This window comes from Contarinia nasturtii, unplaced genomic scaffold (genome assembly GCF_009176525.2).
Source record: "Contarinia nasturtii isolate CC-2019 unplaced genomic scaffold, AAFC_CNas_1.1 Cnas_scaffold_1037, whole genome shotgun sequence".
Lineage (NCBI taxonomy): Eukaryota > Metazoa > Arthropoda > Insecta > Diptera > Cecidomyiidae > Contarinia > Contarinia nasturtii.
The window spans coordinates 8,577,383-8,600,595 of NW_022198383.1; the positions used below are offsets into that span (position 1 = coordinate 8,577,383).

The 23,213-nt window shown below is 35.8% G+C and overlaps 1 protein-coding gene across 6 annotated transcripts in view; it reads right to left on the reverse strand.

Moving 5' to 3' along the window:
- Positions 1 to 23,213, reverse strand: part of LOC116343572 (dorsal-ventral patterning protein Sog) — a 71,441-nt gene that overhangs the window by 25,027 nt on the left and 23,201 nt on the right. For all 6 annotated transcript variants that reach the window (XM_031771717.1, XM_031771719.1, XM_031771721.1 and 3 more), the window contains one exon: positions 5,612 to 5,715. In XM_031771717.1, the coding sequence (XP_031627577.1) occupies positions 5,612 to 5,715 (104 nt within the window). The remainder of the gene's footprint in view (positions 1 to 5,611; positions 5,716 to 23,213) is intronic.

Genomic DNA, 23,213 nt, shown 5'->3' on the forward strand with positions numbered 1-23,213 from the left:
CCATTTAAATCTGCGATAGCATCTCATGTACTGAATGATGAACACGACGGTGTCACAATTGATAGTGTGCGTTTGGTTAAACAAGTAAACAAAGAGAGCCAACTAGATGCATACGAAGCGTTTTTTATACAGAAAGATAACAATTCATTGAACCAAGACAGAGGCAATATTGAATCGTGCCTATTTTCTCTCATATAGTGTACAATTGACCAATACGATAGACTTTGTTGTTGTTACCACGTGTTTTTGTTTTTTTAAATCACCGTTATCTCCTGTGAGTGTTTTGTGTAAAGAACTATGTACTAATCAATGTCTACACCAGAGTTTCAGTCGTGATGCTGATGATGAGACGCATAGTTGTCTCGAAATGCATTCAAGTAAGAAAGTTTAATTTTTGTTTAAATTCAATTTTCGACTCTTTGTGATATCAATGTAAAGTAAAAATTTAGTATAAATTAATATTAAAGAGGATGTCGTAAAGTGTAGTTGTGCCTTTATTTTAAAAAAATTGTGACAAAAAATTCAAAATATGAATGTCGAGTAGTTTGTTTTTCTTAGTAGTACAGTTCCACGTTTCACATTAAGCTCTACGGCCAAAAACTGGCAGTGTATTTGTAACATGAACTGATCAACTAACAAGACGAACAACGAACATTTATCGCAAACGAATATAAATGTAAAAACCGAGCTGTTCGAATATAAACCGTTCTCATCTGTTTTTTTTTGGTGTTGTTGTTGTTTCGTTTGAAGAAAAAAGCAAAACGAGATGAAAAAAAATGTTCTCAAGCCACAAAAAACGCTATTAATACTAAAATGGAAACAGAAGTCGTTTTAATATCGAAAAGCAAATTGGTGATGCGGTTTAGTGTTGGGAAATTTTCACATAATGTGTGTTTTGAAAAAAATAAATTTTGGCCGAATTTTAACCTTGATTCAAGCACAAACGAAAGTCAAGCGTCATTATGAAATTTTCACCTTCTTATCTTTGGCAAGAGAGTGGTTGAAGTTCGTTGATTTAAAGTTGATTTTTTTTTTCGTATGTAATTTAAAGACTCAGACGCGCATCATTGTGAAATGATCTAACGTCGAATGAGTTGAACGAAAAAAAGCATTGACTTGAGAATCGAGAAATGAGTTAATAAATTAAAGATGAAAAGAAGAAGCAAATGAAACAAAAAAAATCTCTCGCCTGTGCGATATGACAGAAGAGAGCAACCACAAGTGAACATTTGGATGAATGAGAGCGGCGAAGTTTTTGTCAAATATATATATCAATCGCGTGAATCGTACGACTCATCATTTGCTGCACACTTTTTGCGTGAAATCGTTGTATTTTTTTTGTTCGTTTACTTTTAATTGTGGCATTCGATTCAGAGCCAATGTGATCAAGTTTTCAAATCGGTACATCCATCATCTTTTGCGTTATTATTCATTCATTGCAACAATTTGTAGGTTTTGCTAACTTCTGTTGCTACCGCCACCGACACCGCTGTTGCTGCTGTTTTGATTTTATGCCACACACATTTACTGCGAATATATATCCAACAAGACAGACATTCCGTCTATATGTGATTAATATAATCGTTGCTTGAATTTTAAGAAGCAACCGAAGAGAAGACACGCTATGAATGCAATTAATAGAGGAGGTTGTTTGCATGCAAAATGAAATAAATTCTGACTATATCGTATAATTAGACATTTTGTCTCTGGTGTATGACGTGAACATTTTCCACCGACAATCTTTCTCCTAAGCTCGACGAGATATCACTGCTTTATTTTCAGTTTTTTTTTATATTCAAGTTTGGGGACTTGCGCGTCATTGAAAATATGAAATTAAAAAAAAACAGACACAATATTTATAGTCCTATAATGAAGTTCATTCATTGTGTACTGACGCAGCACTGATCTCTTCAATCAATTCAGTTTCTCGGTTGAATTTAATGCAGTATATATGTGTTTTAATTAAATTGGATGCGCGCTGAATGCACAAATGACTATGAAGAATTGATAAAATCACATTTGTGCAATGTGCGAGGCGGGGGAGAGGAGAGGTCCCGATTCCAATAGTGTTCGCTGTATTAACTGCGCCATTCAATTCGTATTATCTAATTGAGATGCGAGATTTTAAAATAAAACTGCATAAAATGCGTGTTTTTGTTTTTCATTGAGATGCGTTGCGTCTCGACGCACGAATCACACCAACATTTTCCAAATAAAATAAAATAAAATTCCAATGGTTTCGTTGAAAACATTCAAGACAACAACATTTCGAGAAAACCGCGTCAATTTCAAGAAACCGAAAACGGCCTGACGTAAATAGAATTTGTTCATTTTTGTTGATATTTGTGCTGCCAAATATCCGTTTTCGTCTGGCATATTCCGGAGATTCGGTAAATATAATGATCCACATTTAATTTGTATATTCAACGAATGGGACATGCGCGCACAAATGTATATATATCAAACATCACATTCAAACGATCATCATATTTTCTTTTTTATAACGGAAAATGAAATGGCGCAGTTTGATCGCCATCAAAAGCGGAGATATTCAGTTTTTTTTTAATGGAATTCACTTCGGTTTTGCCTTGTGAAAAGTTCAGAGCTATTGATTGTTGTTGCTCTGCCATTTGGCGCACTGCAAAAAAAACTGAATGAAAATTGACAAACAACAACAATTGAACGAAACGAAAGTGAAACAGGTTTGTGTTCCCATTGCACACAGCCCATCAAACGCACATTCCAATTTTCCAAATTTGTTCAAATGGATTCTTATCATTTCTCTTTCTTTTTTTGTCCGACACAACGAAACTGCGAATGCATGCAGTTTTCAAAAATGGTGCATGCAACAGGCGCACGTACATAGATTGTGAGACAGAAATCGGAGCGCCATCCGATTAAATTACAACTGAAAGTTGTCATCGCAACTACTGAATTAATCGTAAACATTTCACATATATGTCAATTTGTTTCAATTTCCAAGCGACAGCCAAGTTTCAAATCGAAACGAATGTAGAAATAAAAAAAATTCCATCGCGTTTGTTTTAATAAAAAAAACACCGTATTTTTTCTGTTCAGTTTGTGTGTGTTTTCATTGACATTTTTGCATCATGATTTATTGATTATTATTATTGTTGCGTTTGATATGATTTCTCGCATTTCTTTATCTCTGTCTATTTGTACACATTTTTCCCCATAAACAGCTTTATCTATATTTGGTTTGGAAGGCAATGTTGTGGGTTTTCAACAATTTTTTTTCCTTCAAAGCACATTTTCAGTCGGTTTTGCTGTCGATGTGCTGATTCAACTGAAATGGCATAAACGAAAATGATCGAAGCGATTTTATTGAAATTGAATAAAACTTAAGTCATTCATACGCGGAAATGAGTATTTATTCAATTTGGATTATAGCTCCTTCTGGCTGGAATGTATCAAATGATGATAATATTGTTGTTGGTGCCGTTGTTGCGGCCGTGTTTTGTTCCCATTCAGTTTCACTTTACAGCACGACTCCAATTTGCGCTTACGTAAACAGAGCTGTTTTTGTTTAAACGATTTCGTTTATTTATCCGTCATTTCATTCCGTTGCCGGTGCTAATTAGTGCACTGTAAATAAATAGAATCGCATGCGATTCGATGCGGTGATGTATAAATACATATTTTATTATGGCAAAGTCAATTGGAAATGTGCAACAAATTTAAAAATGTCACTGGGTTGTGCTGGAGCCAGATTAATTTATTATTCAAGATTAATATACCGTGAAGTACAAATTGTGTGATAACAGATGTAACCACACCGTCACACCACACTTTGGATGTGACCAACAAACATCTAAAATTGTATATGTGTAGTTTTGTTAATTAAATTTTGCACACCGTGTTTTGTACACACACACACACACACACACTGCATTCGTGTGGCGCGCCAAGAGTGCAACGACTATAACTTTGAAACTGTGTAACGTGCGGACATATGGTGATAAGAACCGCCGATAAATAACATTGGGCAAACCGAAAGAAAATTGTAATATAGTTATATGTTGCGCAAAATGAAGCGAAATTATCGGTGACGATTTTTTTTAAAGCGCTGACTGCCTTCACAAGGTTTTAAATAAAATAAACACACAATGTGCGCGTTCATGCGATATGCTCACATAAATCTCGTCACACCAATGGCAAAACTACGGTAGACAAAGAAAAACGTGACTATTTTTGAGCTACTGTTTGTGCCGGTACACGATAGAGAGGATGTTGACAGCACGACCGCCATTAAGCTACGAACTACAGTTAGCGACGGCGACTCTTTTTACTTACTTCTCTCCCTCTCGCTCTCACTCTTACTCTCTATTTTTTGTGCTCCGTTGTTTTATCTTTTGTGTTTTCAATTTAAGTAAAGACTTAATAACGTACTGCAAGTACACGCGGCTATATATAAAACGAGACTGCGGAAAGAAACAAAAGCACACATACGATTTGTGTGACAATACGCCAAGCAATATCTATGCTTTTATTGATGCATATACAATGTATTTACGTACCGAACGATTTATGACCGATGCCGGTTTTGACAAAATTCATCACGAAAACTAGGTTTATGGTGGCACATTTCCACAATAAATTTTCAAATTCAAAAATTTGAAAGTTTGTCATTTTGAATAATTCGGACTTTTTTTCGGTGATTTTTTTCTTGCCAAAACATTTGTCCTTTACAACAAAAACACGAATCAACAATGTTCAAATCTAGGTTCAAATAAATACTTTTTCTTAAGATGCACGTTATGCAGAATGCTGCTAATCTTTTTGTTTCGCATAAAAATGGTATAATTCAATGTTGTGCACTTAAATTGGCAGTTTGAAGAGTACAATGCGATGAAAATGGTGTAAAATTGTTTGTATCGTGATTCTAACGCCCATATTGTGATGCTTTATGATTGTGCTAACAAAAGGTTACAATGTTTACCATGACTAACATAGTTATGTTTGTGATCCATAGACGAAACGGTTGTGTTGATCGCCGTTTGCCAGATCCAATGTTATAAATTACAATCGTGCGCAGTAGGCTAGAGAGTATTACATTTAAATGGCTGAAAATGCAACAATTTTACGCGAACGCTCACAAAAATGGGTGTATCGTTATTTTACTTCAATTGCACACGGCACAGCATCAGAAGTTGAAAGAGGATAAACTGCAAGTAACGAACCACGAAAATGAAAATGAAAAAAGAGAGAGAGAGAAAGAAATGTGAATTGTTGTGTTGGCGCCTTCCGTGCCATTATTTTTCCAAAATAATGAGTATTCCATGGCTCGCTTGTTGGCGCAAGCGCGCATGTTGACGTGGGCAACGCCAACCGTTGATAAGAGGTACAAGAGGGAGAAATGTTGAAAGAAATAAAAAGGTAAACAGTGTAAAGAATGCCGCGCACGCTGTTCATTCACGCGCAACATCAGCGCAAATCAAATTAAAATACCATTTAAATTACGGCGGCTAAATGTAATGCATACACACCACAATCAAAAGAGCGAATATAATATGGCAATAATGTATGTTGATAATTTTTGTTGCCAAAAAAAAAAATATCTGAACTAAATGAAACAACTAAATCCACTTACCGGAATACATGAACATTCAATACAATACATAACGCCGAACGGTGGTCCCAGGTCGGCATACCATTTTGAGCCTAATTCACGCAACGTTTTCCCAAACAGACATTCTGCAAAACAAAAAAGAGACACGAAATAAAATCAGACAAGAGAAATTAATTAAATTCATAAAGGAAAGGCCATTCTTCTCCCACAAGAGATTATTTCGAATGGCAACGATGATAAAAGACAATTTTCATTCGTTGTTGTTGCTGTTGTTGGCAAAAGTAAGAGACAATCTTACATTCGACTTAAAAAAGAAATTCATTTCGATTCCCCCCGATTCTTAAATGTGACGATGTCTCCTTTTTTATTAATTAATAATAATTGGAATTGGAAGCTTAAATTTCTTTTAAAATCAACTTAATTCGATTGACAACTTCATCACACGCTCACATATCGCAAACAAAGACTTAGAAATAGAAGTTTCCACCTCTGTCGCTGGCTAATATATTTTTTTTTGTGAGCGTTAATTAACTGGCGGAGCATTAATCGTTTGATAAGTAGATGCGAATGTGTCAATCTCTCCACTAGCGTGAGCCAAGAAAAGAAAATAATTATTCTGTCATATAGTAAATATTCAAAAGATGAGTCAGTGCCGTGACAACCGGTTTTTTTTTCATGCCGGCACAGTCAAAATGAACGGGTGTCATGATATTCGCATTTGTTTTGACTTCAAAGCAAAAATTTTGCGCTCGCAACAAGTTATCACACACGCTCACATTCGGTGGGAAATAATAATTTGACAGCACCATTTGGGCTATAATAAATTTTTCGATCGTCTTAATTCTATGCCGTTTGTTTCTGTTGCGGTGTGAAATTTCGCACGCTTGTTCCGGTGTCTGTCAAATCGATGCTTGATTCCTAATTTAATCATCGACCGAAAAAGAAACAACCGATAGGACGAAAAAAGACACACTATTTAAATGTTATCTAAACAACTGTAAACTAAAATATGCGTAGAGTGAAAAAAACAAAAACGACACAACGAATTCAACAAAAAGGAGAGGCAAACACAAGTTCACCATTATCGAATAACTGTGGCGACTTTGTGGAATTTCGAACATAATTAAAATTAATTTTTCAATCCCTCAGATTAGACAACGATGTGTGTGTAACGTCATTAATTTTTTTCGTTCACCTAAACGTTTGTCATTTTTACACCGCAATAATGGTGGATACGAACCGCAGATACGATTAGATTGAGACCCATAAATAAATACTAGAAATAACGATCGAGCGCGAAATATTCGCATGAAAAAATAAATTACCACGCAAAAATGTGTGCTGCGTACAGCAAAAATTCTTTCATGTCGAATTCAATTTAAAAACGAAATAGAAATGCGGTTTTTGTGGCAAACCGTTGGGCTCGCGTGTGTGTGCGTGTGTTTTTGTATGCGCGCGAGCGAACAATTTTGCCATTTATCGAAGATGTGTTTCATGTTTCATATGCCAGTGATCATTTTAAAATTAATCTTTTTGTTTGATTTTTTTTTCATTCGTTTGGTTTGGTCGTTTCGTTTGAATTTATGACATGAAATGGCGCCAATCATTTGTTTATTCAACAACAAAAAATATACGAAGAAGAAGATTCAACTCGTATGCAGACAACAAATTCTTTATCTCTTTAACTGTCTTCAGATGCCATTTGCAATTGTTCCAATTCTGATGCGAACAATATGCATATGAACAACAGACTCAAAACCAATAACCATTTTTTTTGCGATTCATCTTTGAGTTATTTTCATTGATCGACGACGATACAAAATGCATATTACCCAATTGCCAATTGGCGTCGATGCGATTTCGAAACGCAATGAAAATGGGATTTTAATCGATCTTTATGTGGCTTCGATAATTGGTTATAAACTCAAAAATTATGCGCACCCAATTTAGTTGATGGGCCAAAATGGCAACGCAAATCAACACAACCAATCGACTTAAATGAAAATGATGCTTTTAACCTTTTTTTTCGTCTCAATTATTATTAACTTCATCGCCACTAAGATTTTTTGAGTGCGCTATTTCTTGACGCCTTGGCGTACAAATGCGAAACTGCGTATTACATCACATATTAATTTTACACGCTCTCGCATCGAAGAATGTGCCAATAAAATATTTTTATGAAGAGCAGTGAAGAAAAAACAACACTACTGTTCGAATATCACATTCAATTGATCTAATGGATCGTATTTTTTGAAATGAGAATTCCATACGGAATTGCAATAAAAGAAACCACGAAAATCGACATCTGCCTTACTGACCATACATGATCGACAAAACGATGAATGTTTTTTTTATTGGTGGTGCCAAATTAGAAAATAATTGAAAATATAGCTGAAAATCAATTCAAAAACTGTCAAAAAAACCATTCAATTGCAATTGAAATTGGTTTGGTTGTGGCAAAAAAGTGGAAGATTGGCATTGCATTCAGTGACTTTGCTCGCGATTTGTTGCAATGGCACAGGAAACCACATCATCGTCGCCGTCGTCGTTTTTCTATTCTGTTCGTTGGTTATCGGTGATCGGTATGTTCGAGCAGCACGGCGGGAGTGTGATGGCGTCAGTTTGCTATATCTTGCGGCCCAATGAATAGGAGCGCATATGACTTCAATAAATTGTGCTAGTCTATTTTGAATTATTGCAATTGGAAATTGAGTGTTTTGTTCTCTTTTTCTCTCTCTCTTGTTTTCATCTTGTGTGTATGGGTCAAAGTATAGTTGAACATTCGTGAAATGGACAACATTGTAAGATGCCAAGTTGTAAAGTAATTGCCCAATAAATAAAATAAAATATGTTTGGATCTCATAATGCAAAAAGAAAAACAAAATTCCCAAATAGAAAATCATGCATGAAACTAAATTCTTTGTGGTGACTTTCAGATACAGATTGAGGGAGAGAGAGAGAGAGTGGGGGAGAGAGAGGGAGAGACAGAGGAAGAGTCATGCCAACTTCAACTTTTATTTCATTCGCGTAATCGCTTTGTCAACCCGTGATCAACGAATTGCATGAAAAAAGAGAATGAAATTTATCGCGAAAACCCATATATTTTGTGGTAATCTATGCGTGGAATCTCCGAAAAGATATTTTATATGAGCGCACAGTTGGCCAACAAAATGTTCAATATTGTGCGTGCATATATCAAAAAAAAAGTGCGCGTACACTCGAGTCCAACCAACAAACCACACTCTTTGCATATTGTAAAAAATATATATATAAAAAAGCAATAAAAGAATGTACGTGTAATTCGGCCTGAGAACGCGATGTAACGCGCTCAGAATCTGGACAATTGAAGAATATAAGAATGAACATAAAATCGGCCGTAGAGAAGACCGACACGTTTTTTTTTTGCTTCAACGAAACAAAAATGTGCAATGCAAATCACAACAATAGCTTCAAACTGAAACTCTTTTTTATGACATCGATGGTACGTTTTATTTTCTCCTCTTTATTTTCGACACACGGACACAAGATGAAAAATGCCATGAAGTGAAAACAATCAAGAATTTAATATTTACCACCATATCTGCGGAATGGTTTGGGTCTGGTTGGCGAAAGGCCAAACTGATGATTGAAAAATGTTCATGCGAAACGAAACTGGCGAGATTGTATTGCAGTGCCTCGTATTGTCTCTCATTGCACATTAAGGTGTATCAAAAAGATGCGCCAAATCTGATAAAGTGGCTCGATTTTGTTCCGCTTTAATGTGTACTCTATAAAAGCCATTCATTTTTCAAAGAGTTTTCGGTTTTTGACTTCATGAAGGTCTCATGGTCTTCATGAGACACAATCACGAGACGCTCTGCAATTCGACTCAGTTCACGTAGCTTTTTTGGTGTGTGTCTGTCTGTGTGAGCACATTCTCGCCTCTCATTATTTTTCGATTCACATCACACGATCGAGCAAATAAAAGAGGGTAATGTATGCGCGCGCACATAATGTTCGTGCCAACAATGCTAATTGCAAGTGATGTGCCGATTTATTCAGGATATTATTTTGGACAGTTCGTTTTCAATGAAATGCCGATCGGTATTTCTCTTTTTTTGTCTTCGTTTTGCGTCTTATTTTTTTTACAAGGCCGTACGTATCTCCGAAATTTATTCGGTCAATTTTTCGTATGCTATATTTAGCGCTCAAGAAAATAATAATAAAGAGTGTTCTTCATAGAAAATAAAAACGCACTGACATTTAAAGGCCAAGCTTTTTAATCACACACTTGCTCTATTCGATAGACATTGGTCACCCTGATTATTTCGTATGCTTATACAATGCTGCCCAAGAGTCAATGTACCGATTGTAGAATTTCACCTGCATGCGTCCGATGAGTTGGAACTTGTGTCAGCATTCTTTCAAAATAGATAAAACAAAAACATAGCAACAGCATCTAATCAGAGCAAACGGCAACAATGTGCGGAAATGCAATCACTCTGCATTGTACAAATGAGAAATTCTCTCCTTGTGGATTGCACACCAGACAGCAGACACATTCACTTGTGGCATGAATCGATTGAAAAATTTGTTTGCGGCAATTATTTTATTGCCGACACTGTCAATCATCGTCAAGAGCCTGTTTCATTTTGTTTGTGTTCGCTTTTGTTGTGCTTTTGTGTTTATCCTCCTCTTTGGCTCGATGTTTTATTGAGTTGAATTGATAACGCTCTTGTTTAACATTTAATCTAGAGCTATTTTGTTAACTCTAATTGTACTCGTTTTTTGTCGTTGCCGTCGTCGTTGTTATTGTTCCAGTTAGCTTTGAACGATTGCTTTGCGGCGTATGTACATTGGTAAAGATCGGTGCAACAAAGTAGCATGAAAGAAAAAACATCGTTATTCAACCGTTTTGAGCTTTGCATTTGGTTTAGGTAAGAAGAAAAAATTAAGATAGCGATATGTTTTGTTGTGACAGGTTCGCTGGCTTTTATTGCTTTAGGATCGCATTAACTCGTCTTTAAAAATAGCTTTTGAACATAACTTGAGACGCGCGCACGAGCATCTTTGTGATTGCGATGCGCATTTTTTTTTATTCAGCCAATGTCCAGGCAGACAGAAACATTCGAACAGTTAATAACCTGATCGAAATTATCGTAAATATCCGATGTGTTTGCTAGTTTTATGACTCTTTTTTCGCTATAAAATTACCATCATAATTCCGGTTGGATGGTGTGTGTGTATGTGTGTGTGTGTGTATTCGAATGAATTTTACTCGTTACGGAATTTGTCGTAAAAATGCCATGAAATTACCAATCGAATGGTGAAGATGAATCTAGTGCGTGCGCGATCACACACACACATAGATTTTTTAACATTATTATTATTCGCTCATAAAAACCATAGTCATTGGCAATGTAATGGCAAAATTCTTTTTATCGCATTCATTCTAATTGAAATATAATTTCCATTTGAATCAGTTAGATGCGGTTATTTGGAATTGTTCCTGTTTTACAGAACATTGCCGCAAGCACATCGTACGATTTGCCATCAAAGTGGTCATTGTATGTTGAACAAAAACGAAGCCATCCTGTCAATGAATTCGATGATGATGACGTCGACGACAGCAATCATCAACGGCAGCTTTGTTTCATCGAATCAATAAAAATCATAAAAAACATCGCGCTAAATGGCTTTTCGAATTAAACATCACAACATGGTGGCGATGTGAATGAACAATAAATCCGACTTTAATTCTAAATTCAACACAATAATTTAAAAAAGAAGAAAAATAATAAGAAATAATTTGAACAAGTCAGGACGCTTCGAAAAATCAGAACGGCATTTTCTTAATGGAAATCGTATTACGATATCGTTGGTTTTTTTCCCAAGACACATACTCCCGTTGCATTAATAAGGCTCTGAACAGTTCGCTGAATCATTGACGATAAGGAATTGTAATTGTTTCGACCGGCTCAATTATCGTCTTCACGCATATTAAAATGTCTTCATAACAAACAATTTAAGCAAAATGTAAACTAAGGGTAAATAATCGATTTTAGATCAGTGGACAATCTGAAGTTATTTCCAGCGAAAAAAAGCGTTATCCACTTAAATCTATGGAATATTTTGATTGATTGATCGAATGTGATTAATAAATTTTTCATTTTATTTTTAAGCGAAAACAATACATTCGTAATCAAGAATCGCGTATGCACGACGTAAAATGATCGTGCAAACAATTAGTCATGATTGTTTCTTTAGCCAAACTATTTCCGTACTACGGAATCGGCACTCGGAATATATTAATACGTACTCGCATCTGTTCAGTTTAAATTTCGAATCAATTTATAGCCGAGAAAAAAAGCAGATCGTGATTCGAAATTCCCAGACATTCACTTGGAATTAAGTGTTTTCCTATATTTGTCACCTTGTGGCATCGGCACAACACGACATCGATTCATGTCTGATGACACTTTTTTCAACTAATTTCATGATTTTTTCAATGTTTCGTTCTTGCGCGATAGTCAATATTTCAACTAAAGTCTGCAACGGGGCAATTTTAATGAAATGCTGTAACTCCAAGATTAGCAACTTTGTTGTTCGATTACCCTTATTATCTTGGGTGGCTTTTGACCACGAACGTTAAATAAAAGTGATGTGTGTGTGGTGTGTTGCAGTCTAAGATTATATGTGCAACAGCTGCAGAATTGCAATAACTGGGATAACGCGAATATATATTAACGAAGAGAGCGACTAGCGAATGATGAGTGCGGCGCACTAACGATGGCGACACGTAAATGATCATTATTAATGGCTAGTCAATTGCATTGGTTGATGGTGGAAGAGAGCAAGAGCCAAAAAGGAAATACGATGTTACGCATCTAATAGAATATCATATATTTAAAAACAAAAACAAATTGTATCGAATGATGCAAAAAGAGAGTGCATGCAAAAGAGTCGATGATTCGATAATGTCACGCTCATCGTAGAGCAGCGATCTGCAACATCAAACACACACACACACACACCCATCTCTATACATTATTATAAATAATAATAAAATGGTATAATTAATGGTTTGGTGTTATTTCATTGACTGTTTTGTGGGTATTATTAATGCAAATACAAACACGTTTGTTGGATTGCCGGTTTGCACAGATCATAATGCGCACACGTTCACATTGTCAATTTCCATTAGATGGAAAATCATTTTTCTCTTCAAATTATTGGCAATTTTCATTTGCACACACATTCGTTTGCTCTGTTTCGATGCATTGGCATGATGAACGAGTGAAGGAACGAAAGAGAAGCATCGCTCTGTCAATATCATAAATTAGCGTGTCGAAGATGTTAAATGAATGAAAAGAACGAAACTGATGTCGAACCTAAACGGTAACCACATGTATTATGCTTTGGCACATTGTGTGTGCTTGTGTTTTTTCACAGACACATTTGTTTCGTTTTATGCATCTAAGTCGACGGTGCAAACCATGTTTTTTTTGCATGCGCACACATAAAATGAAAAACTAAACGAAAAATGAATTAAATATACGTAATGTGTTTACGAGAAGGCATGACATCAACACTTTAGCTGTGAATATTAGATATATTTTTGAACCCGTTTGCAGCGAACAGCACACAAAGAAAGATATAGAGTGAAATAGAGAGAATTGCCGCCTAAACGAGCATGGAACGCGTGAATTTCTGCACATTTTCGAGTTTCATCCATTTTTCACGCTGTTATGATTGAATTGGCAAGCAGCCGCTGTTGTCTTTTCCACTGCAGAAGAGAAAAAATGTGCATCAAACGATCAATTTTGATTGGCAGTTGCTCGAGTCTATCAAACGATGTTTTGAATATCAACCGACTGCCTATGACACACACTCATTAAATAGATGAATAATCGACGCAAACGGTAAACATCTAGACACTCTTGCAGCATCGCTATCTCTTTCGCTCTCACACACTCCACTGTAAGCTCGCTCTCGCTACCACGTACCACCAGCGACAATCATTACACCGATTATTTATTATTATTATTTTTATTACTATGGAAAATTTGTTGTGAACACATATTTTGTGGTTGAGTGTGTTTCTTTTCTCCTTTTTTGTTTCGTTTTCGTTTGAATTTTTCCACGTCAATGGCGCGACAACGAGTGATGTGTGCGGTCTTTGTACGGAATCGCATTTCATGCACACACACATCACTCTGCAATTTCAAGATTCGATCTACATTTAAATGGCTCTTTCTAGTTGTGTCTGTCATGCCGCGTTCGGGCATAATGGCAAATGAACGGCTTGCGTACAAATCATCTGTCTATTCCCAGTGTGTCAATCATCTTGCATGGCAAATAGGAGGTAAAACGTTTGTCGAGCCAAAGTCGAATGCAATGAAATTAAATCGGATTTTGAATGGATATTTTTTTTTCGCCTTGGTCTGACGACGATGATACACACGCTGGAATGTAAATTTTCTGAAAAATCGAGTACATTGAAGCAATTTTTGTATTGAATTTCGACATAGCTGAAATCCCAACGGATGTATTGGCACAACTGAACCACTTTTGTAGCGATTTGCTCATTTCCATCGGGAATATGTCATGTACAAGCATACACATCAATTAATTTAAGAGATAATGCCGAATCTGAGCCAACTTAACAAGGCAACCCGTTTGTTGAATGCTATTGCACGATCTGCGGCGTGTACAGAGTTTTTCAAAGCGGCATATTTAAAAATAGTTTCATCAAACCAAAAATTACAAGTTATTTTCCACTATTCTAATTCCGTGCGCATTTTTTTTCGTCTCTTTTTGCTTCTTTTTTTCACTCTCTTCTCAATCTCGCTCATTTCCTTTATGCATTTATTTTTGGAAAATGCACTTCTTTAGTGCACACTGTATCATGTATATATTTAGGCCGAAACGCGACGATGACGACGAGACAGACGTGTATCGGCTCACTGACTGTGCATGATTTGACGGCTTTGGTGTGTGCACACCTCGACGAAAAAAAAATTGAAGAAAATGAAGAGCGTTGGGCTTGGGCACGTCACACGTACTACATGGATCCGTTATTCGCATTTCGCATCGTTTTGTCGATGTCATCGTTGTTGCTGTAGCCAGTGCTACTGCTGCAGTTGCACATAATAAATAATAAACGAAAATAATTTTTCTGAATTGGCATCTTTCCGGTGGAATGGTGCACCACATCGATATTTGCAATTGCACGGTTTTTTGAAGAAGAAGAATACGAAACAGTAGCACATTACTCGTCGCTGTTCTACTGTTCAATGTTCAGACAAAATGCGGGCCATGTACAAACAAATATGTACAACATTAATCTGTATTTCTCCTGTGCGACCAGATGGCTTTTTTTTATCGCCGCTATTGGCTGCACCAACCGAGTCAAACAACAACAAACACAGGCAGAAACAAAGGGAGAGAGAGGGAGAGGGAGAAAGAAGAAGAGAGACGATGTGTTAACAAATTAAAGTCACACACAATCCGAAACAAGGAAATAACAAATCACATGAGAGAAATAACGCGACAACTGAATTGCAAAGAGCCAGTTTTCACATTTGCGAATTGTTTCAATGGTTCTGTGCTGTTGCTGTTGTTGGTTTTATTATTTCTTCTTCTTTTTTTTATTTCTCGTTGTGATTTATTCGATACCTTTTTGTATACATCTTATTGCATCGGCTCAACGAGTGTATTAAACGGTACAGCAGCAACGAAAAAAAAGTATGTCGAATTCGATAAGTTCATGTGGCTCAAAATTGTCAACTCATAAATTTTTCGATTTTATTTAAAACAACCGATGTAAATGAAGATATTTTCAGTGGAATTGCCATCATGCACATACACACAATACACTGACACGACACGGTTCAATAATCGCACGAACTCATTTTGTTGTGGCCGAGTACGAATTGCGCACTTCGAAAAAAAGCATACACTTTTTTTGAGAATAAAAAAGGATACGAAGTGGTAGTGCTATATAAGTCGGAAAAAAGAAAAAACTTGAAAGCATCCTTTTGCGAGCGGAAATTATTAATTTTCTCGTTTGCCGTTGATTTTCATGATTTATAATCGACCATTTCTACACATCGTTTGACTGAGAACATGTGTTGTGAATTTGTTTTAATTGAATTCAATTTCTCAAGAGTGTGAAAAATAAAATAAATTATGAGAATTAAATAATTTTCAAAATGATCTCATTTTAACGATAGATTTCGACAAACAAAAAATGCGATGAACGTTGCCAAACACGAATCTCATTCGTTCGCCAAACCATCACAATGTCTTTTCAAATCTGTTTGATCGGCTGTTCCAATCGAAAGCGAATAGAATTTATTATAGGTTGTAAATTCAATACATTATTCGTTCAACATTGGTTAAATGTTATTTTTGCATTGTGGTTGCTAAAATTATATGACAACTTTCCGCTTCATTTCACTCGACGTTATGCCATGGCACACTTAGCAACAATTCATCGAAAAGAAAGCACACAGTTCATCTGAGAGAAGCAAAGAAGAAAAAAAAATCCACCAACAAATCAGCAAATGCAATGCATTCAATTTGGATTTGGTTGCCGCACCTCCGAAAAAATAAAATGTCATTTCGTTTGTGTGTGCAATTCGCGTTCACACATACAAACGTACATTCCATTGTTGTGTAGCTGGAACACGGTGAAGCGAAGCGACTATCTCAAATATGTCGAATTTCACATTGAAATTTAAACCGTTTCGTATTGTCATAAATGATCCATAGCAAACGATTTAATCATTAAGCTATATGCAATTCGTAATACAAATACGAGAGAATTAAGAGAGAGAGGGAGATAGAGAAACAATTGACTAAATCCAAATCGCATTCGGTTTGACGGCAACGCCATTTCGGTTGTGTTCGAATCTAATTACTTAATTAACGCAGACATATTTTGTGCTAAACATTTAATCGAAACTGACAAATGAAGTCGTAACGGGCTCCAGCATAAATGTCCAACCATGTTGTGTTCTCTTTTTTTTTTGAGGTAGCGCTTCGATCATTTTTCACAATTCGCCAAGACATGCAATCCAATCATTACCATAAATTAGTTATACCTGACTTGCCCCTCGAAAAACTTCAAGCGAATGGAAAAAAATGTCTTCGTTTTTGGTTGGCTGGTATTAGTTATGTCGGTACAAAATGCAGCATTAAAATGAAAAATCGATTAGTATGTAAATGAAAATATATTTGTGAGATAATGATAAATATGTGAGTAGAATGATCGCAAGCGAGACAAAAAGAGAGGGTGCGATGGCGGGAGAGAGAAAGACATTTTGAAAAATTGCGAGCAATAACAAAATGATCGCTTGAGGTAACGGAATTTACATGTTCTGCATATGGTTCTTAAGCGAATTCCTTGAAAATCAACGGATTTCAAAATTGCATATATATTTTATGCTTGCAGAAAAACTAGGTGAAACATGCGGCGGTGGCGGCACAATAATGCATATACAAAAAAGCGTTCGACATTCCAGCGTGTGATTCTATCCATTTGTTATCATTAAAATGTCGTGAAATGAATGCCCCATTTGCTGCGTGTCAGTAGCACAAATACCGATTACAATAAATCGGAAAATGCGATGCAAAATGTACTTATTGTCAATGTGCAAATGACAAAAGGTGCACAATTGAAAATTACACATGAATGAAGCGAAGGCGTTTTTGATATTCAACATTTATATGCGCTCGCACACACACACACTCGCGAAATAAATGAGAAGCGAAGAAAAAACGCATACATCAAAGAGATAGCTCAAGAATGTATTAATCGCAATTTATTGCGATAGTTGAGCTATTGCTAGTCGCTGTCGCTATTGTTGTTGCTGTAATGTGTGTGCGTGCGCGTGCGCGAAAAATACGATTAATCGTATGCTATTGCATTTGAAATAGTATACATGAGTGTAATTTCATTTTATTGATATCAATGGATATTTAAGCGTTGATTTATTGAATTGTTTTGCAAACACAAGCGAAGCATAATTCAAATTGTTGATTTTGTTAAATTGTCGAGAGAGAGAGAGAGAGAGAGAGAGAGAGAGAAAGAAATCAAATAAAACGGCACACAATATAAATCGAATATGTGTTTTATGGTACATTATATGGCACAAGCGCGGTTTGGTCTTCATTGTTATGTATGGAGCCGATAATTGCCTTTGTTTTGGTTTCGATTTCAACTCATATTTTTTTTCTATCTTCTTTGCTGTTTTGTTTTTATTTCTCATTTCATTTTGCGGAATTTGGAATTTCGTATTGAACTTACGTCTGTCCATAAGCATTCAATTCGATTCACAATCCTTCTCCCCATTCTTATACAATGCGATCACTCCAACATTGTTCGCACACACACACACAAAATGAATTTAAAAAAAGAGTAAAACAACAGACACGAAAAAAAGGTAAAACTATACTACGATCCGATTTAAATGCGAACGTGAAACCGCAAATTTCCTCTATCTCTTGCAATGGCGATTGAAAATGCGACAAGCAAATCACATTTTTCAAGTGTTATTCGTCGACGAATACTTAATTTGCAATAAATACGGATTATTTATTGTTATTATATGATTTCATTCTATTTTATCGTTGTGCCTGTTGTTCTCCTTTCAGATCGATGTTTTGTTCATTGCACACCGTGCTGCCGTGTATTTTATTTATTGTTTTCGTTTTTTTCTCTCTCTGCCGCTTTACATTTTGATAAATTCAAAATCATTTTCATTCATTTGTTTTAATTTTCGTGTTCGGTTGCTTGTTCTACTTTGTTTATTGGCTTATTTTGTGCTGACAAAAAGTAACACATACGAGAGAAAAAAAACAAATAACATGTAGTAGGAGTCATTTAAATGTGATGTGAATGCAAATAACAGTTGTTAAACGGCTTGTGATTACATTTGTTTTCGATGTCAATTCACAATCAAATTAAGATTTACCGATTTACAATCCGCGACGTTGTTCGATCACACACTCACATGTATAAGATTTGTGCCATTCTTAAGGACATTGCAATACGCTATGCAGAGAAAAAAAATTTAATCTTTTGACATGGACACGAAAATAAATCGATAGAAAATGATTTTGTTTTTGAATTGAGTTTTTCGAAGGCTACCACTCATGCAAACACACACCAACTTCAAATCAATAGTGACAAATCATGATTAATAAACATTGGAATTCGGACAGATACTACTCACAATTCGCCGATACGAGTACAGAAAATGGAAAGGGTGCCTTTACAAAACTGACACCCGGGATCACGATCCAATGATTAATATCACGGATTCAAAATATGCAAAACTACATCAAACGTTATTCAGTCTGTCGTTCTTTCTCTGTCTCCCTCCTTCGTGCGCGGGCGCGCACATTCTCTCTTTTATGATTTGCTGCCAATGTGTTCATTTCACACGGACAGCTGTACGGCGAAAAAAATTGAATGCACAAATCATCGATATTTAGATATGGCGCATGAGCCAAGAAAATAAGTTGTAAGCTTATCTATTCAATGTATGCCAAAATCATAAATTATTGTTGCGCGCGATTTTTTTAACGATCTTATCGCATTTGTTGCTTGCTTTAATTCGTTTTTTTTTATTCTCGTTTTGCGAAAATTAATGAGCGACAACAGTACAATTTTATGGGATTTTGCTTCAAACGAATGAAATTTCAAAGTTGAAAATTGAACATTGGTACAGTAAAAAAAATGCAGTAACCAACGGTATTTTCGGAATTTTTCAAAGTAATTTTTAACTGTCGTTTTTATTTTTAATATGTATCGATTTCGGCGTCATCTGAAATCATGCAAACCACACCAAGGATAATATGAAAGATATGAAAAAAACGTGGTTTTGAAAAACGGCCAAATCAAAAATGAAGCTCAAATTCATCATGCCGCAATCCTTAAAAAGAATTTGGAATAGAGTAAAAATTCGATGGGTTTTTTCTAAAATGAAAATTCATTCTGAAAACCACAAAATATGATCCGACGAAATGGACCGAAAAAGATTAACTTTTCGAATTTTTGGATATTTTTTCCAATGCATTCCTAAGCATAACTAATTAAACAGAAGTTTTAAAATGCATAAGTTAAAGCATGTCACTTTCATAAGTTGAACCATGTCTCGCTACATAGAACGAAAGTGGTATGCGTTTTTTACTCTTGTTCCAAGAATTTTTCGGAAGTGAAAAAAAAAATCATTTGAATATTTCCATATCAGACGTTGCGTTACGGCGCTATTGTTGTTTTGTTAAGCCAGAAATCAGATGCACAAAAACATGCGCATAACAAATGCGAAGAAGGTGCTAATCGGATTAAAACAAATGGTTAAATGTGGCAGACCATTGATGATTTTAAACGAAGATATTGAAATTGGTAGAGAAATATATAAATGCCGTATCAAACGGCGTATTTTTGATTGTTTTCGATTTTCTCGTCCATCCCATATTCCACCTTCTCTCTCTCTCTCTCTCTCGCTCTCTTCTTACCGAAGGTTTGCCTGACGTAAGCACAAACGCCGTCATTCTATGTTTTTATTTGTTGTTATAACACAATTTAAAATTCAAATTTTGTTCGATTCTCGTTCACCCAAAACCCGAACACCTCTAGTTTGTTCATACGTATTCAGTAGCATTTTTATCGGGTTTGAATTGCATCACACACACACACAAACAAAAAAAGAACCGGAGGAGATATAATCGAACATAAAATGATTCAGTCTAATGGAGAGTGGCAATGTGCGAGGCGCCTTGTCTCGACACCCGACTGATTGATCGCCGCGTATTTTCTGGCAAATTCTTCAAACGATCGTAATTGAGAGGAAAAAAAACGGAAGCTAATTTTATTGACAGATTGATGGTTTTTCCGCTTTATTGAAAATAAAAACAATTTCAGCTCATATAATTTATTTTGACCACGATTTAAACGATTCATTTCCTGCACAACACAAACACTACCATCAATTGATCGCATTTCGACCATTTAGATGCTAGACATGCGGCAACTTAGCATCGCATTGGTTGAACGCATCCATAAACTGATCAATTACATTTCGTTTTTTTTTTACATGTACAGTCTATTCGACCGATGTAATTTATTTGGTTTGTCGTTGATTTATTTATATATGGTTCATTGTGTACATGACGGTTTCTCTATCGCTCTACATCATTCTCAATTCGAGTTCGATTCAATTGCTGCAATTTTATGAGATTTACGCGCATTTGTAATGTCGATGTGATGTATGTTCGCTTGGTGGTGATTGAAATATAATGGCTTGCTTTAGCCAGTTTTACATGCCATTTTCATGCTGTACGAGAGTAAATATGTAAATTCTTTTTTTTTTACTCTTCAATTCAAAACGCAAACTCGTTCATACACATTACGTATTTATTCAAATGTGTGCGTGTATGCCACCGAGGCCGCCGTCGCTGCGTGCATTGGGTTCGAAGAACCCACAATCGGAAACGGTGTGTGTATGTGGATATTTTTGCTCTTGCTCTTATTTCGTTTGATTTGTGACAAATGTAATCGCTGTTGAGCGATTTATTTAAATCAATTGAAGAGACGTTGAAAACGATTTGCAATATGTAAATGGCGATAATTGAATTGCCTAGCTTCAAGACAATTCGAGTACCATTCTCTTGAGGCACGCGTATTCCGTTTTAAACCAGAGAAATGAAAAAGAACAAGCATTACCATTAAGTGCGTGAAATTGAAAATGTGTTAAACGTTTAAATGTTCAATTAGCTAATTGCTTTCCGACAGAATTGTTGAATAAATCGGCGAAACTATGACGACCGCAGCAGTGACGGCAAAGCCAAAGATGTGTCTGGAGTGCGTGTTGGCTTACTGTGGTGCACAGATGGGTGTGTGTTTGTGTCAGAATAAAATTTGATGTAACTATTAAATGAATATGAAATAAATAAAGAATTGACGAATGACATCATGTTGTTCTCTATTGGCAGGCTGGATTTATTGCATGCGCTTGGTTCGTTAGTTTATTTATTCGTGATTTCTTCGATACAAATAACAATTCGACAATGACTGTGTTTTTTTTGGTGCTTGAATCATGAGAATATTTGTGTGGCTTGAATTATGGAAACTTCTTGGAAATCACATAAAAAGAATTATTGGCGTATACCGAAGCATCGATGATTGGGAAAGTGTGAATGTGACTTCATTTTGGTGGAAGAACCATAGACGCAAAAAAACACCAACCGCCGCCAAATAAATGTCAGTTCATAAAAAAAATTATTGGTATGTTTGTCAAGAGAGTAAAAGTCATAAAAACGCCAAATATCATATCGTTCATGCTAACCGCAATAAATCGCCGAAACAATGTTGCAGAAGCGCGATCACTTTTGCAAATAAATAAACGCATTTTCGATTGAAAACGCCAACGAATCAACTTAAATTTGTCATTTTCCCGTCTCGATCCCTTCTGTTTCTAGTGAAAGTCACACTTTTTATATTTTAGTAACGTTTCGTCCAATAAATGTCATTTGCCGGTTGGATAAACAACAATTTCAACTGAAAAATAAAGAATTTGTCTAAATTTGTTTTTCCTTCTTTCGTTTGCCGTTTAAGACAAATTGCCGAGAAAAATAAACAAGAATCAACAATGAGAACTCCCAATTCCAATTTATTGTTGCCTTTTCTTAGTACAAAAAACCACGCACAGTTTTTTTTTGGTGGGACGAAAGTACACTTCACGGAGTCTGGCGATTAGTAAATGTGGCAAAAGTGATGCACATTGACTTTTTTATTTAAAAAAAGCAGACAATTGACGGCAGTGTAAAAATTTTGAGTGTGAAAAGTGTGCGTGCATGTGTGACTTCTTGTTTTGTCTGAATTTAGGTTTGCCTGCTACAAAAATATAATCGGACATTGTGTCAAACTTTTGCGTCGGTCGCGGTTCGGTGTATTGTGCGCACGGCACGAAGTCTTCGAAGAATGCATTCGAAAGTGTAATACACATTGTTCGGTTTCGCAAAGCAAACAAATTAAGTAAGATCTTATGCAGTACACTGTCTGTCTCTCTGAATAATGAAGCGAAAATAGAAATTGATCGCTGTTTTGTTTTTGTCATGTTTCGTGGTTTTTCGTTATTCTTGTGAATTGAAGAGTGAAAAAAACAACGGATGAAAAACAGAAGAGCAACAACGTATGGTGATCATGTTCGTTGTGCAGCAAGAGACAGGCGGTGGAGAGAGCGAGTAAGCGAGCACGGACAGATAAAAAGGAAACGAAACGCCGCAAATGGTGTGACATCTTTGTCTACGGATCTTTCTCGTTCGCTATGAATGACATAACAACCACACTGACTGAATTTTATTCTCTTCGTTTTTTGCATAGTGCGCAATTTACATGACTGTGTAAACGGAGCCGACCATCATTTTCATTCAAATTATAAATATATCGCACATAAATTATGCGCTTAAATTGCATATGATTTTTTTTATATTTTATTTATTTTGTGTTTTATTCTGCACCGAAATGGTGAAGAAACGACAAAAAAATACATTCGATCAGCTTAAGTATAATCATCTTAATTACACTAGACCATAATAAAAGCCATAATAAAAATTAAATTATATGGCCACG